Source organism: Pelophylax lessonae (assembly GCF_965119305.1).
Source record: "Pelophylax lessonae genome assembly, chromosome: 8".
NCBI lineage: Eukaryota > Metazoa > Chordata > Amphibia > Anura > Ranidae > Pelophylax > Pelophylax lessonae.
In genome coordinates, this window is record NC_138775.1 from 174,551,197 (window position 1) to 174,566,399 (window position 15,203).

At 44.9% G+C, this 15,203-nt stretch overlaps 1 protein-coding gene across 1 annotated transcript in view; it reads right to left on the bottom strand.

The window, feature by feature from the left end:
- LOC309562405 (RNA-binding region-containing protein 3-like) overlaps positions 1-14,519 on the bottom strand; it is a 205,646-nt gene extending 191,127 nt beyond the window's left edge. Inside the window, exons 1-4 of the mRNA XM_082266608.1 lie at positions 14,373-14,519; positions 12,691-12,738; positions 8,875-8,990; positions 5,702-5,782 (exon numbers count right to left, since the gene is read on the bottom strand). Coding sequence (XP_082122734.1) covers positions 5,702-5,782; positions 8,875-8,990; positions 12,691-12,738; positions 14,373-14,510 — 383 coding nt within the window. The 5' untranslated portion in view covers positions 14,511-14,519. The remainder of the gene's footprint in view (positions 1-5,701; positions 5,783-8,874; positions 8,991-12,690; positions 12,739-14,372) is intronic.
- Between the last annotated feature and the right edge of the window lie 684 nt (positions 14,520-15,203).

Below are 15,203 nucleotides of genomic sequence, written 5' to 3' on the forward strand. Positions count from 1 at the left end.
CTCGATTCTGCGTAGCAATCTCGACAGATGTTGTATTGGAGAAAAAGCGTAAAATCAGATGATACTGAGCCCAGGGGGCCACCAGGGCGTCTGCGGCATCGGCGAGAGGATCCCGAGACCTTGACACGAACCTCTGCATCTTCCTGTTGAGACAGGAGGCCAACAGGTCCACATCGGGAGTCCCCCACCGGATACACAGTTAATGAAACACCTCCGGATGGAGAGACCATTCTCCCTGATCCAACGTCTGCTGACTGAGATAGTCCGCTTGACAATTCTCTACCCTTGGAATGTGCACAGCAGAGAGGGCCGGAACACATCGTTCTGCCCACCTGAGGATACTGGCTACTTCCCGGGCCACCAGGGCACTTCTTGTGCCCCTTTGATGATGGACATATGCAACAGCCATAGCATTGTCCGATTGTATCCTCACCGGGCATCCCTGCAGACGATCCATCCACTGGGATAGACAAAGCCTGATCGCCCGAATCTCAAGGATATTGAGCAGTAGACTGAACTCCTCTCGAGTCCAAACACCCTGAGTGGAGTATACTCCAAAGACACCTCCCCATCCGGACAGACTGACATCCGTGGAAATCACTGTCCAATACAGGGGAAGAAAGAACTTCCCCAGGCGAAGCGCCGGAGAGCGGAGCCACCATATCAGAGGCCATTGCGTACCCTGGATCAGCAGGATCAGATTCTCCAGCAACTGCGGTCCTTGTTCCATTTGGCAAGAATCTCTCTTTGCAGGGGTCTGGTATGGAACTGAGCAAACGGAACCGCTTCGAAGGTGGAGACCATCAGACCCAGCACTTGTATGCATGTCCTGAGCAACGACCGACGGTTGGACAACAAGAGCAGAGAGTTTTGCCTGCGGAAGAAACACCCGGGCCGAGGCTGAATCCAGCGTCAGACCCAAGTAGTCCAGTTTGGTAGACTGAGTCAGAGCCGATTTCTGAAAATTCAGTGTCTATCCGTACCCTTGTAGAGTTCACACAGTAAATTTCCAAATCAACTTCTAGAGCCGATGAAGACTCTGCACACAGAAGCAGATCGTCTAGGTATAGAAATATAAATGAACCCGCGCTTAGGAATATATATTGTGTTTCCACAATATGAAAAAATGTATCAAAATCAACGTGCATGATAAATTATAAATGTGGGCTGCTGTTGATAAAACAAGGTGATCCTTTTGTTTCAGATATATGATATGTGTATCAGCGCTGCTCCCTTATTTAAACGATATAAAGTGCTCGGTGCCTACTTAAAATAAATATATAAATATTTGATTACTAAAATTGTATGTTCAAATTATTATATGTGCGAATCCTATGTGCAATTAATGTGTGTAAATCCTCAAAATATCAGCTCAAAAACTTTTGCAATTTCTTGATGTGCAAAAAAGCATAAATAGATACATTCATATACATTAAATGCCAAATGAATATGCATAAAGTGCCAAGTGAAAAAGCATCCTTATAGTCTACAATGAGATATATATATATATATATATATATATATATATATATATATATATATATATATATATATATATATATATATATATATATATATATATATATATAGTGCAAAGTGAAAACAGTCCTGGTGATTAACAATAACTATTTGGTGAGGTAGATATTCCAAAAGTGCTCAAACTGTGAAACAATAGACCAGGGGTACTCAAATGTAAACTTGAAAGGTCCACTTACAAATTTTCCATTCAGTCCGAGGTCCGGAAAAGTGACCGTCCAATTCCAAATACAGAACGCCAACAAAAAAAGGCATTCCCCAAAACTTGCCCCCATCCAATGCAGAGCGAGCATTGTGCGTGCCCCCATTATTGCAGAGTGACCATGTGCATGCCCCCATTAATGCAGAGCGACCATGTGCGTGCCCCCATTAATGCAGAGCGACCATGTGCGTGCCCCCATTAATGCAGAGCGTGTCCCCATTAACGCAGAGCGACCATGTGCGTGCCCCCATTAATGCAGAGCGACCATGTGTGTGCCCCTATTAATGCAGAGCGTGTCCCCATTAATGCAGAGAGACCATGTGCGTGCCCCCATTAATGCAGAGCGACCATGTGTGTGCCCCTATTAATGCAGAGCGTGTCCCCATTAATGCAGAGCGACCATGTGCGTGCCCCCATTAATGCAGAGTGACCAGTGTGTGTGCCCCCAATAATGCAGATTGACTAGTGTGTGTGCCCTCAATAATGCAGAGTGACCAGTGTGTGTGCCCCCAATAATGCAGTGACCAGTGTGTGTGCCCCCAATAACGCAGAGTGAAAAGTGTGTGTGCCCCCAATAATGCAGTGACCAGTGTGTGTGCCCCAATAATGCAGAGTGACCAGTGTGCGTGCCCCCAATAATGCAGTGACCAGTGTGCGTGCCCCCAATAATGCAGAGTGACCAGTGTGTGTGCCCCCAATAATGCAGAGTGACCAGTTTGTGTGCCCCCAATAATGCAGAGTGACCAGTGTGTGTGCCCCCAATAATGCAGTGACCAGTGTGTGTGCCCCCAATAATGCAGTGACCAGTGTGTGTGCCCCCAATAATGCAGTGACCAGTGTGTGTGCCCCCAATAATGCAGTGACCAGTGTGTGTGCCCCCAATAATGCAGTGACAAGTGTGTGTGCCCCCAATAATGCAGTGACCAGTGTGCGTGCCCCCAATATTGCAGAGTGACCAGTGTGCGTGCCCCCATTAATCTGGACCGCCGAAGCGGTCGGCTTCCTTCTGTCATCAGCGGGGGGGTTAGAATTGAGAGGATCGGAGTGGCTGTGTTTAGCGCTGCATGATTACAAAAAGCCGAGTACAAGTTCTTCTGCGGCGGAGAGGATGTCCTACAAAGTCCCGCCTCCTGGACACCGGCTCCTATGATAGACGTCACCAGTGTTCTGTCTATAATAGGTAAGAGCCGGCCCAGGAGGCGGGACTTTGTAGGACATCCTCTCCGCTGCAGAAGAACTTGTACTCGGCTTTTTGTAATCATGCAGCGCTAAACACAGCCACTCCGATCCTCTCCATTCTGCCCCCCGCTGAGACAGAAGGAAGGAAACCGCTTCGGCGGTCCAGATTTTAATCCGCGTGGGTCCGGAGGCGGCCCGGAGTCTGCCTATTGAGGACCCCGGCAATAGACGATCTGTGACCTTCACTCTGTGCTCCCCTCTCGTGTCCCCACTCACTGGACACATAGTAGGGATGAGCACAACTAAAAGGTTCAGCAGTGAAGCGTATATTCGGAGTGGGCCTGGGAAAGGCAAATCCACTGTTTGCTACTGGAGCATGGGGTGTCGTTAAGATTGCACTGACACCCACTGCAGATCACAAGGACAGTGCGATCTAAATGCAGTGTGGGAAACGCGCACAAATTAATGGGTTTCCAGCACCACATTAGTGTGAACTTAAGCTAAATGATATACTATCATATCCATTTACTAAGGTCAGCTGCATAAGGATTAGAAAAAGTCAATGGTGATGGAGAGGACGAAGACCAATCACACACACAGGTGAGGGCAATTGAGCACCATAAAAAGTTATTTACTTTGCAGAAATATCGTAGTTTTCCTTGACATTGTTTGTTTTTTCACCACTTCTCTACCGGTGCATTGTAAAATGACGCCGGCAGGAATGCTCTGTACCCCTGGGCGGACATCATATTATGACGGCGATCGGTAATGAGGCGTGTCCCTCGGGACACAGACCATCCCCGATGAGTGTAAAGAGCCAATAAAAAATGGCTTTTTACCATGTGACCGGCGGTGTCCAATCATAGCCGGCCACATGCACTGTACTTGTATCTGCCGCTCATGGGGTGCACAGAGCGGTGATGGAGTGCGTCACTCTGACACATTCCATCCCTAATCAGGGTAAAGTGTCCAATCACAGCCAGTCACAAAATGTATACAAACCGCGGTAACTAGCGGTTACTGGGCTTTCCTCCAAAAACACCGATCCTGGGTGAGGAGGAGATTGTTGCAACAGCTAGTTACCACCTACAGTGCACAATAAAACACACTGATTGCCCACAGATAAATAGGACCCGTTACTAGCCCCTCAGAGTACCCGAGTGCCTGTCACTGGAGCAGCCGAGTACCTGTCTCCAGCCCAGCAAAGTAACCGAGTACCTGTCCCCAGCCCATCAGAGTACCCGTGTACCTGTCTCCAGCCCATCAGAGTACCCGTGTACCTGTCTCCAGCCCATCAGAGTACCCGTGTACCTGTCTCTAGTCCATCAGAGTACCCGAGTACCCGAGTACCTGTCTCTAGTCCATCAGAGTACCCGAGTACCTGTCTCTAGTCCATCAGAGTACCCAAGTACCTTTCTGAAGCCCATCAGAGTACCCGAGTACCTATCTGCAGCCCATGCCTCGTAGATTATACATTGGGGTGTTAGCTTTCCAAAATGGGGTCACTTTGTGGGCGTTTCAATTCTCCTGGTGCTCCTGAGCCTTCAAAAGTGCGATAAGTTGTAATGGAATTAGATGTGTAATTTATGCTCCTAGAACGCCTGAAGGTGCTACTTGGATGTTGGGCCTCTGTATGTAACCAGGCTGTGCACATATGGTATCGCCATACTCAGGAGGAGTAGCAGAATGTATTTTGAGGTGTAATTGCAAGTATGCATATGCTGTGTATGAGAAATAACATGACAATTTTGTGCAAAAAAAAAAAAAAAATAATTATATATATGTATTTCTTCATTTTTCAAAGAATTATGGGGAAAAAAATTACAACTTCCAAAAAACTCACCAAGCCTCTTACTAAATAGCCTGGAATGTCTAATTTCCAAAAAGGAATAATTTGGGGGGTAATTGTACTGTCCTGACATTTCAGGACCTCAAGAAATGAGATAGGCCATTGGTACATCAGGTGTGATCAATTTTCAATTACTGGCACCATAGGTTGTAGACTATTACTTTCACACAGACTAAATAATATTCACTAATTTGGGTTATTTTTACTGGCCGAGGAGTCGCTTGCCAAGCAGCTTTCTGCTTTCTACCTAGATCTGTTAAAAACGGATTGTCCTAAGGTAGAAAGATTATGGGACTCATGGAAGGCGGATCTACCTGATTTGGATAGGGAGAGTTGCCTTGAGGATAGCGTTAGGTTATTGATCTCCTCGAAAGATAAATTGATACAGGTTAAATTTCTACAGAGTGTAGTATACCCCTCCAGAGGATGCGCATGAAGATTCACATGTTCTGGACCTGTTCAGTTATACTTCAGTATTGGACTGAGGTTTTGGAGCACATCATCTACCGCCTCTAGCTCTCACTTCCTCTTTCCCCGGAGCTTGCTCTGTTGGTAGTCCTGGATAATGTGCAGAGGCCTAGGTGCACCAAAACCCTGCTAAATTATTTGTTATAATCTGCCAAGAGGGAAATTATTCTGAAATGGAATGCCCCCCCCCAAAGGCTCATAAAAGAAGGGGTTTTTTTTTTTCTTCTTTCAAAATTTCGCTCTTTTTTCACTTGTATAACAAAAAAAGGAAGGGGTGAAAGTGACCTATATTGAAGAGGTTAAATAACCATTTAAAAAAAAAAAAAAAAAATTGGCCGAGTTTCAGTTCAACTGCCGAGAGAGACCTTATTTTAATTAAGGCAAGCATACACATTGCAATACAAATGCTCTACAAAAGTAATCAAAATAGTAGATGTTACATATAAGTCAAACTTCATAACGCATACCCATGATTAGGAGCTATTCCTCGCTCAATGGAAACCTGGCTTGGAAGCTTTGAGTCTTTACATTCATCAGCTTTCTCTCCACTGTTGAAAGAAGACAAGAAATTATTATAAAAAGACAGATGTTTTTGTAACATAGGAAATTATACACTGTTGGATGGTCCAAGAATTGTCTGTGACCTCCAAGACAGAATTTTATCAAGGCACAGATCTGGGGGGAAGGGTACAAAAAAAAAAAAAAAAAATTCTGCAGCACTGAAGGTCCCAATGAGCATAGTGGCCTCCATCATCAATAAAATGGAAGAAGTTGCGAACCACCAGGACTCTTCCTAAAGCTGGCTGCCCGGCCAAACTGAGCAAACCGGGAGAAGGGCCTTAGTCAGGGAGGTGACCAAGATGTCACTCTGACAGAGCTCCAGCATTTCTCTGTGGAGAGAGGAGAACCCACCAGAAGAACAATCATCTCTGCAGCACTCCACTAATAAGGCCTGTATGGTAGAATGGCCAGACGGAAACCACTCCTCAGTAAAAAGGCACATGACAACCCGCCTGGGGTTTTCGCCAAGAGGCATCTGAAGGACTCTTAGATCATGCATGAGAAACAAAATTCTCTGGTCTGATGAAACAAAGATTGAATGCTTTGGCCTGAATAGCAAGCGTCATGTCTGGCAAAAACCAGGCACGGCACATCACCTGGCCAATACCTTCCCTACAGTGAAGCATGGTGGTGGGAGCATCATGCTGTGGGGATGTTTTTCAGCAGCAGGAACTGGGAGACTATTTAGGATTGAGGGAAAGATGAATGCAGCAATGAACAGAGACATTCTTGATGAAAACCTGCTCCAGAGCGCTCTGGACCCGACAGGGGCGAAGGTTCATCTTTCAACAGGACAATGATCCTAAGCACAAAGCCAAGGTAACAAAAGAGTAGCTATGGGACAAAACTGAATATCCTTGAGTGATCAAGCCAGTCCCCAGGATGTACCTGGTTTCAGGACTTATCTGTGCAACTTTAGTCACATCCTCAGGTACTAGACAACTCTATGGATTTTTAGCTATTAGCTTTCATGTGGCTTAATGATTTCCACAGAGCAGCACTGCAGGATTCACAGACCCTGGCTGTATACATTTTGCAAGATACACCGCACGATACATCCTTGCAGCCATGTACCTCTAGGCTATCTCTCCAGTCTCCATTGCAATGGGATTTACCAGTAAGACCACATCTATGGCAGTTTTTGCTGCATAACGTTTATCGGTCACTTGCCGCTGTATCGTTTGTTCTGCTCTGCTCTACAGCTGCGTGGTTCAAACGTCACCTATTGATGTAGGTGTTGTCAATGACTCCACTTTGGGTCTACCTGCTCCTGACCTTCAAACTGTATGCTTTAAAGCCACATTTATTTTCATCTGGACTTGAGAAGATACTGAAGACTGTGGTCATTGCCTTGACTTAATGATGATTAACCAGCAACCTGAGAAGGATTTGATTCTACTAAACTTTATGCAGTGAGCCAAAAGGTACCAAAGTGTCTGCAATCAGCCAGCCAGACGTAACAGGATTTGTAATCGTCCTGGGGTCTGCCTTGAGCTGATTTCTCAGTTTCCCACCTGTGTTAAAGAGCTGGAGATAACATCTTAAGCTGATATGACCTTCCCTTAGTTCCCTTTTACATTTGTGCAACCTAAAAGTCGTGTGATTTTACGGCAAATTCTTTTGCTCCGATTTTGATTGGACTTAAAGAAATGCCTATGTCTCTGGCCCTCAAATCGCATCAAGATCAGTCCAAAGTAGTGCAGGGACTACTTTGAAGTCAATGTGACTTGAAGTTGCACCGATATGCATGGTACTGATTTGAAATCATTAGGTATGACATTGTCATGCGACTTTGCAGTCCCAAGTCACAGGACAAAGCGCACAAGTGTAAACGGGGCCTAATAGAGGGTCAAGGCTCTTTGGTAAGAGTCCATCTTTACTGGTGATGGCAGTGATTTCACTTGGTGGAGATTTTACATCTGATCTTAAAAGTGCAAGAGTATCTTAACTTGTTATCATCCCGTTTGAATCTTTAGTCTATGAAAGAGACGGTTTACATTCGGATTTTCATTATTTACACATGCTCATTTATGTGGTTTAGCGCAACACTTCCATGGTATATTTTTTTATTATTGTGATAATATCTCTTGTATTGCATCGCATACTAGCTCATTATGAAATACTTACCTTAGAGCGAAGCCCCGACACGGACCCTCGGACACCGCTGTGGGAGCTGACATGATCCCTTGGCATCTCTTCCGGGTTCAGCGGCTCCGGCGCTGTGAGTGGCTGGAGCCGCGAAGACGTCACTCCCGCGCATGCGCGCGGGAGTAATTTTTCGGCACTTCCCGGCAAGGAACGCTGAAGGTCCGCCAGACCTTCACAGCGCATGCGCCGCTCGCGTCAGCAGCTGCATGCAGTGCAATTATCTCCTAAACCGTGCAGGTTTAGGAGATATTAATTGTACCTACAGGTAAGCTTTATTTATTATAGGCTTACCTGTAGTTAAAAGTCACAAAAAGCGGTATACTACCGCTTTAAGCAAAAATAATATCTCTCCTCCTGCAGCTTCCTGGGATATCCTATCACATATCACAGAAAATTGCAGAAGCAGGGAGACACAGAGCTGGAGGGCAAACCTAGGGATGTGACATCAGTGGCTGGCTGCAAAAACCCAGAAGAGACAGCTAGCTCCTGATGACATAGGAAGAAAAAAATAGCAGTGCAGGATTTGGCCTGTGACAGCAGATAACTTTAGGACAATAGCTGAGTCACTGGGCAGGCAAGTAAAAAGATAAGTGTGGGGGGACTGGATTTTTGTCTTACCGTAAAATCCTTTTCTCTGGTGTTCATTGACGGACACAGCTCCAGATCTTCTTTGACCCTAGTGTCCTACAGAGAGCAGCATAACCCAAGGGTCAAAGAAGATATGGAGCTGTGTTCGTCAATGAACAAAAGAGAAAATATATTTTTATGTGCGTAAGTGGAGGTCATGGAAAAAACAATACCCTTGTGCTGCTGTCACCTACAGTGCATGTAAGTTCCAGAGCAAAATACCAGCAAGATGAGCACACATTATTTCTATAGCTTAGTCAAGTTTTACTCTACAGAGAGAGCAAAAAAAAAAAAACACACAAACCTTTTCTTTTTTTCAGAGAAAGATGGCTGGTCTGGGAGGTGAACGTGGTTCTCCTTAGCATATTCAACCACAAGGGTGTGACCCAACACTGTGAGCTGGTGAAGTACTGAAACAGCCTGTGAATGAATGGTGTGAGGTCATTTCAGAGTTCTTGTATGTTTTAAAAATAAAATTAAACTGCATGAAAAATTTATCTGCTTGCGATAAAATTTTAGAGACTTTAGGAGAAGTCCAAAAAAAAAAAAACCTGTTGAATAATTCGATATTCTATAAGAGAAGAGGGAAAGTAGGCATTTTTCTTTATTTCCATAATAATGGCTGCAAATTTTTTTTCAAGGTTGATGCTCTTCAACTTACCTTGCTAAGCCAACTACACATCCTATAGAAAAACTGTACTGACAACATTGCTGACCTTCTAAAATGCCACTTGCCTAGCTGGCTCAGCCCTCAATGCTGTCAGTTTCCATGCACCTGCCCACACATCACTACTGGTCCTGTTGAGATTTACAGTATCTCACAAAAAGTGAGTACACCCCTCACAGTTTTGCAAATATTTTATTATATCTTTTCATGTGACAACACTGAAGAAATGACAGTTTGCTGCAATGTAAAGTAGTGAGTGTACAGCTTGTATAACAGTGTAAATTTGCTGTCCTCTCAAAATAACTCAATACACAGCCATTGATGTCTAAACCGGTGGCAACAAAAGAGAGTAAACCCCTAAGTGAAAATGTCCAAATTGGGCCCAAGGAGTCAGTTTGTGTGGCCATCATCATTTTCCAGCACTGCCTTAACCCTCTTGGGCATGGAGTTCACAAGAGCTTCACAGGTTGCCACCGGAGTCCTCTTCCACTCCTTTATGACAATATCACGGAGCTGGAGGATGTTAGAGACCGTGCCCTCCACCTTTCTTTTGAGGATGCCCCACAGATGCTCAATAGGGTTTAGGTCTGGAGACATGCTTGGCCAGTCCATCACCTTTACCCTCAGCTTCTTTAGCAGGCAGTGGTCATCTCGGAGGTGTGTTTGAGGCCGTTATGTTGGAATACTGCCCTGCAGCCCAGTCTACAACTGGAGGGTCTCATGCTCTGCTTCAATATGCCACAGTACATGTTGGCATTCACAATTCCCTCAATGAACTGTAGCTCCCCAGTGATGTCAGCACTAATGCAGCCCCAGACCATGATACTCCCACTGACTGTAGGCAACACACACTTGTCTTTGTACTCCTCACCTGGTTGCCGCCACACACGCTGATAGCATCTGAACCAAATAAGTTTATCTTAGACTCCTCAGATCACAGGACATGATTCCAGTAATCCATGTCCTTAGCCTCTTTGTCTTCAGCAAAATGTTTGCGGGCTTTCTTGTGCATCATCTTTAGAAGAGGCTTCCTTCTGGGACAACATCATGCAGAACAATTTGACGCAGTGTGCGGCATATGGTCTGAGCACTGACAGGCTGACCCACCACCCCTTTAACCTCTGCAGCAATGCTGGCAGAACTCGTACGTCTATTTCCCAAAGACAACCTCTGGATATGACACAGATCACATGTACTCAACTTCTTTGTTCTATTTTGGTGAGGCCTGTTCTGAGTGGAACCTGCCCTGTTAAAGCGCTGTATGGTCTTGGCCACAGTGCTGCAGGTCAGTTTCAGGGTCTTGGTAATCGTCTTATAGCCTAGGCCATCTTTATGTAGAGCAACAATTCTTTTTTTCAGATCCTCAGAGTCCTTTGCCATGAGGTGCCATGTTGAAATTACAGTTACCAGTATGAGAGAGCGATAACACTAAATTTACCACACCTGCTGCCCATTTACACCTGAGAACTTGTAACACTAACGAGTCACATTACCCTGGTGAGGGGAAAATGGCTAATTGGGCCCGATTTGGATATGTTTACTTTAGGGTGTACTCACTTTTGTTGCCAGCGGTTTAGACATTAATGGCTGTGTGTTGAGTTATTTTGAGAGGACAGAATATTTACACTGTTATACAAGCTGTACACTCACTAATTTACATTGTAGCAAAGTGTCATGTCTTGAGTGATGAGATAGAATAAAATATTTACAAAAATGTGAGGGTGTAATAACTTTTGTGAGATACTGTAGGTGTCTGAGGATGTAACCACAATGCACAGAAGGGGACACAGGCATCCACAATTCTGAAATGTTAAATGCCTAAAGTGGTTAGAAAAGCTTTCAGCTTTTTTTTTTTACCCTAATGCATTCCCGGTAAGATAAGAAACACCCACTAACTGTTCCCCTCCATCATCCCTGAACACTTATCTGTGTCCTCTCACAATTCAGCTCTCTCCCCAGGCTGCAGCTCCCTTCACTTCCTGGTCTCACAAAACACACAGGCAGCAGTGGAGCCGTAGGCTCTTGCTGTGCTCAATCAACTTCTGTGAGGAAGAAACGGGGCCATGGCAAAGCCATGTTGTGTCTATATGAGCGCACACAGCTTGGCTAAGGAGTGCTCCCGCACATATGTCCAAAAAGCACAAGGCTTGCTATAGGGACACCTGAAGAAAAAAAAAAAAAAGTTAAAAAAAAAAAAAGGTTTAGGCTGCCAAAAAAGGTAAGGGGCCCCTTTGTGCAATATCACTGCACAGAGCAGGCAAGTATAAACCTTGATTTTAATTTTAAAAAAAAATAGTCTTTAGAATTACATTCTGATGGAGGCTGTAGTGCCTCTGCAGAGCAAAGCTAGGACAAAGGAGCCGTTGAAGAGTATGTATTACATCTCATCTTTAGCAAGAAACTCTTGTCAGGGTTTTATCCACTTACTATCCAGGTCAATTTTGACATTTCTTACATGCTTGTTAAAAATCAGCATTTTTGTGCTATAAAACGACTTTTAACCTTCAAACGTTTTATATTTTATGAAAGCAAAGGCCCTGGAGAGTAAAACGGTGGCTTTTGCAATTTTTTTTATGTCATACAATATTTGTGCAGCCATATGTCAAACACACAGGAAAAAAATACACTTTAGTGCACACTAGCACAAATATAATATCAATAATATTTTTTTGCTAAAATATAAAAGGGAGTATTGCTTGAAGTAAATACCAAATATGTCAAGATTTAAAATTGTGCACATCTGTGAAATGGCGACAAACTGTTGTACCTAAAATTATACATATTCAATGCTTTAAAAGCCCTTACAGGTACCATTTTAGCATTAACCATGAGCTCTGGTACTAGAATTTTTGCTCTCACTTTGCAGTTTTAGGCAATACCTCAAACGCGTGGTGCAATCACCAATTACCTATGTGGGACCTATGTGCGTGTTGCATTTGCAGGTTAGCATGGGGAAGGTGGAGGTGGGGGGGGGGGTCAACTTTTATTGCTTTCCCAAGGGGTGAACACCACCCGTTGTGACAGCTTTTGTAGTGACAGGTACCCATTACAGAGAGATCGGAGGCCTATTGAACACGACCACTCTTCTGCCCTCCAAGGCAACTCATCAAATAGATTGTTTTATCAGCTGCTTGACTGGCAGTACTTGCTAGGGAAATGGCACCAAAACCTCAAGTGACAAAACTCACCGCTTGTGGCTTCATTAGTCACAGCTATAGAGCCGCTCGGATCACCTTTACCTGAAAATCTCCGGCTTTAAATAATGATCATGGCTGCAGCAATTTGAACCAAATATAAAAATCAGAATTCTTCATTTCATTCACAATTTTCTCTTCTGCCTGTTTGCTCCAGAATAGTGTACACTATGGTATGCATTGCTAACACACTTCATATGATGCATCCACTAGTTAGTCCTTGAACAAGACGTGCAGCATAAAAAATATGAAATAATACCTTTGCAGCAGCAAATTCATTTGGGTATGTTGCGAAAGCCACATGCTTCTGAAAAGAAATAAGAACAAAGACAGAAAGTTTAGACCATTGACAGATCTGATATTACATTTTTAGCATTGCCTTTCTGATCACTGGTAATTTCACCTTATTTCCAGCACAGACTAGTAGGTCCAGGTCTATACTCTTGCCAGTTATTTTCTTTACTGCATTGTTTGGTCAACACATGACAGGAAGGTAATTCAATCTTATTTTAAGCCCTTTATGCTGATCTGTGTTCAGATGTGTCTGAAGAACACTGTAGCCACAGAGCGCGCCCGATATGTGCCGCTGGGGGGGGTTCTGGGAGGACCATGCTGTAGCCGTCTTTTAGCTAATAGCACAGTCGGCAAGTGGTAATAAATACAGGGCGTTCTCTGATTGGATGAGGTGCAGATCAGGACATCACCACCCCTTCACCTCATCCAATCAGAGAATGTCTTGTATTGTTTAACCACTTGCCGCCCGCCCTATAACAGATTGACGGTGGCAAAGTGGTTGTACTATCCTGACTGGCAGTCATATGATGTCCAGCAGGATAGAGCGCTTTGCGATCCCCTGGGGGGCTCGCAGGGTGGCGATCAGTGCTGCGGTGTGTCACTCTGACACACCGCATCTCCGATCTCGGTAAAGAGCCTAATGACATCACATAGTAAATAGGAAGTGCCCTTGATCGGCTTTCCTCAGTTTGTGCCCGACATGCACGAGTAGAGGAGAGGTCTGTGCTGGTAATCAGAGCATTGATTACCAGTGCAGACCCTTGGGGGGGTGCCACTAGAGCCCCCAGGGATTGCCCACCCATGGCCACCAGGGATACCCACCCATGGCCACCAGGGATGCCAATCAGGGCTCAGGGACCCTTTCAGAGCCCTCCTCGTCAGAGCTGCCCATGATTGCCATCTATCAGTGACACCCACCAGTGCCCATCATTGTAATCTATTAGGACCGCCCACCAGTGCCCATTATTGCCGCCTATCAGTGCTGCATATTAGTGCCACCCCATCAGTCCTCATCAGCGCAGGAAAAAAACGTATCTATTTACAAAATTTTATAACATGAAAAAAAAAAAAAAAAAAAAAAAAAAAAACTTTATTTTTTCTAAACTTGTTCGGTCTTTTTTCTTATTTGTGTAGCAAAATAGAAAAAAAACTTGCGGTAATCAAATACCAACAAAAGAAAGCTCTATTTTTGGGGGAAAAAATGACATACATTTGGTGTGGGTACAGTGTTGCATGACCGCGCAATTGTCATTTAAAATGCAACAGCGCTAAAGGTTGAAAATTGGCCTGGGCAGGAAGGGGGTGAAAGTGCCCTGTATTGAAGTGGTTAATATAAAAAACACATTCTGTAAATGGTAGCGGTGGCCAGCGAACCTCTCCATGTGGTCACTATGCAGCTGCTCAGGCACTGGACCCAGAAGACTGCGGTGATCAGTGGAGGAGGGGCATTTCCAGCTTCCCCAGGGATCCCTCAGGTAAGTACACTGTGCCAGGCTGGACCAATGGAACTATCCAATACAAATCATACCAACATATCAGCTTCAATATTATTTATTCCTAACCGGAGTGTACTAGTATTACACACAGCGATCACTGTACACATGGAGCACACAGGGGCTCATACACGGTATCTGTGCTCCCTCTTACCAGGCTCCCCCTCGTCCTCCCACAACACATGCGCACACTGCATGCTCCGCTCTTCTCCAGCAGCTCTCTCTGCTCCTGGGGACTCAGCTCAGCAGGGAGATGCCGAACCAGCAGCGTCCTCCTTCCCCCCGCATCCATCTCTCTCTCTCACTCTCAGAATACAAACACAACTTCCGCATAAACCGGAAGAACTTCTTCGGGAAACATCGCGTGACTTGAAAAATCGTACCTCGTCACTTCCGGGGGCAGAGCATCACAAAACAGCTGATAGGAGTCGTCCGTGCGCATGCGCAGAAGACATTTGTCGAGGTTTGGAAAAATTATAACAGAGAGCGGACAGCTGATTGAGAGGAGGCGGGGCTGAGGTGCGATGGAGGACGGAGGACACCGCCGCGTCATTGAGACATTAGGAAGGCAGGCACATATGCAGAGCTGGCGGAGGAGGCGGGACGGAGGTGCGGCCGTGTAATATATGCAGGGCTTAAGCGACTCCTTGTTTTATTATCTTTAGTAATTATCGTATTATTTATCCTTCGGATTTCATTACATTTATTATTTCTATAATACAAAATAAGAAATACTAAATGTAATGAAATCCTAAGGATAAATAATACGATAATTACTAAAGATAATAAAACATAAGGAGTCGCTAAAGTCCTGCATTTATTACACGGCCGCACCTCCGTCCCGCCTCCTCTATTCAGCTCTGCAGATGACGCGGCGGTGTCTTCCGTCCCACCTCAGCCCCGCCTCCTCTATTCAGCTCTGCAGATGACGCGGTGGTGTCTTCCGTCCCACCTCCGTCCCGCCTCCTCTATTCAGCTCTGCAGA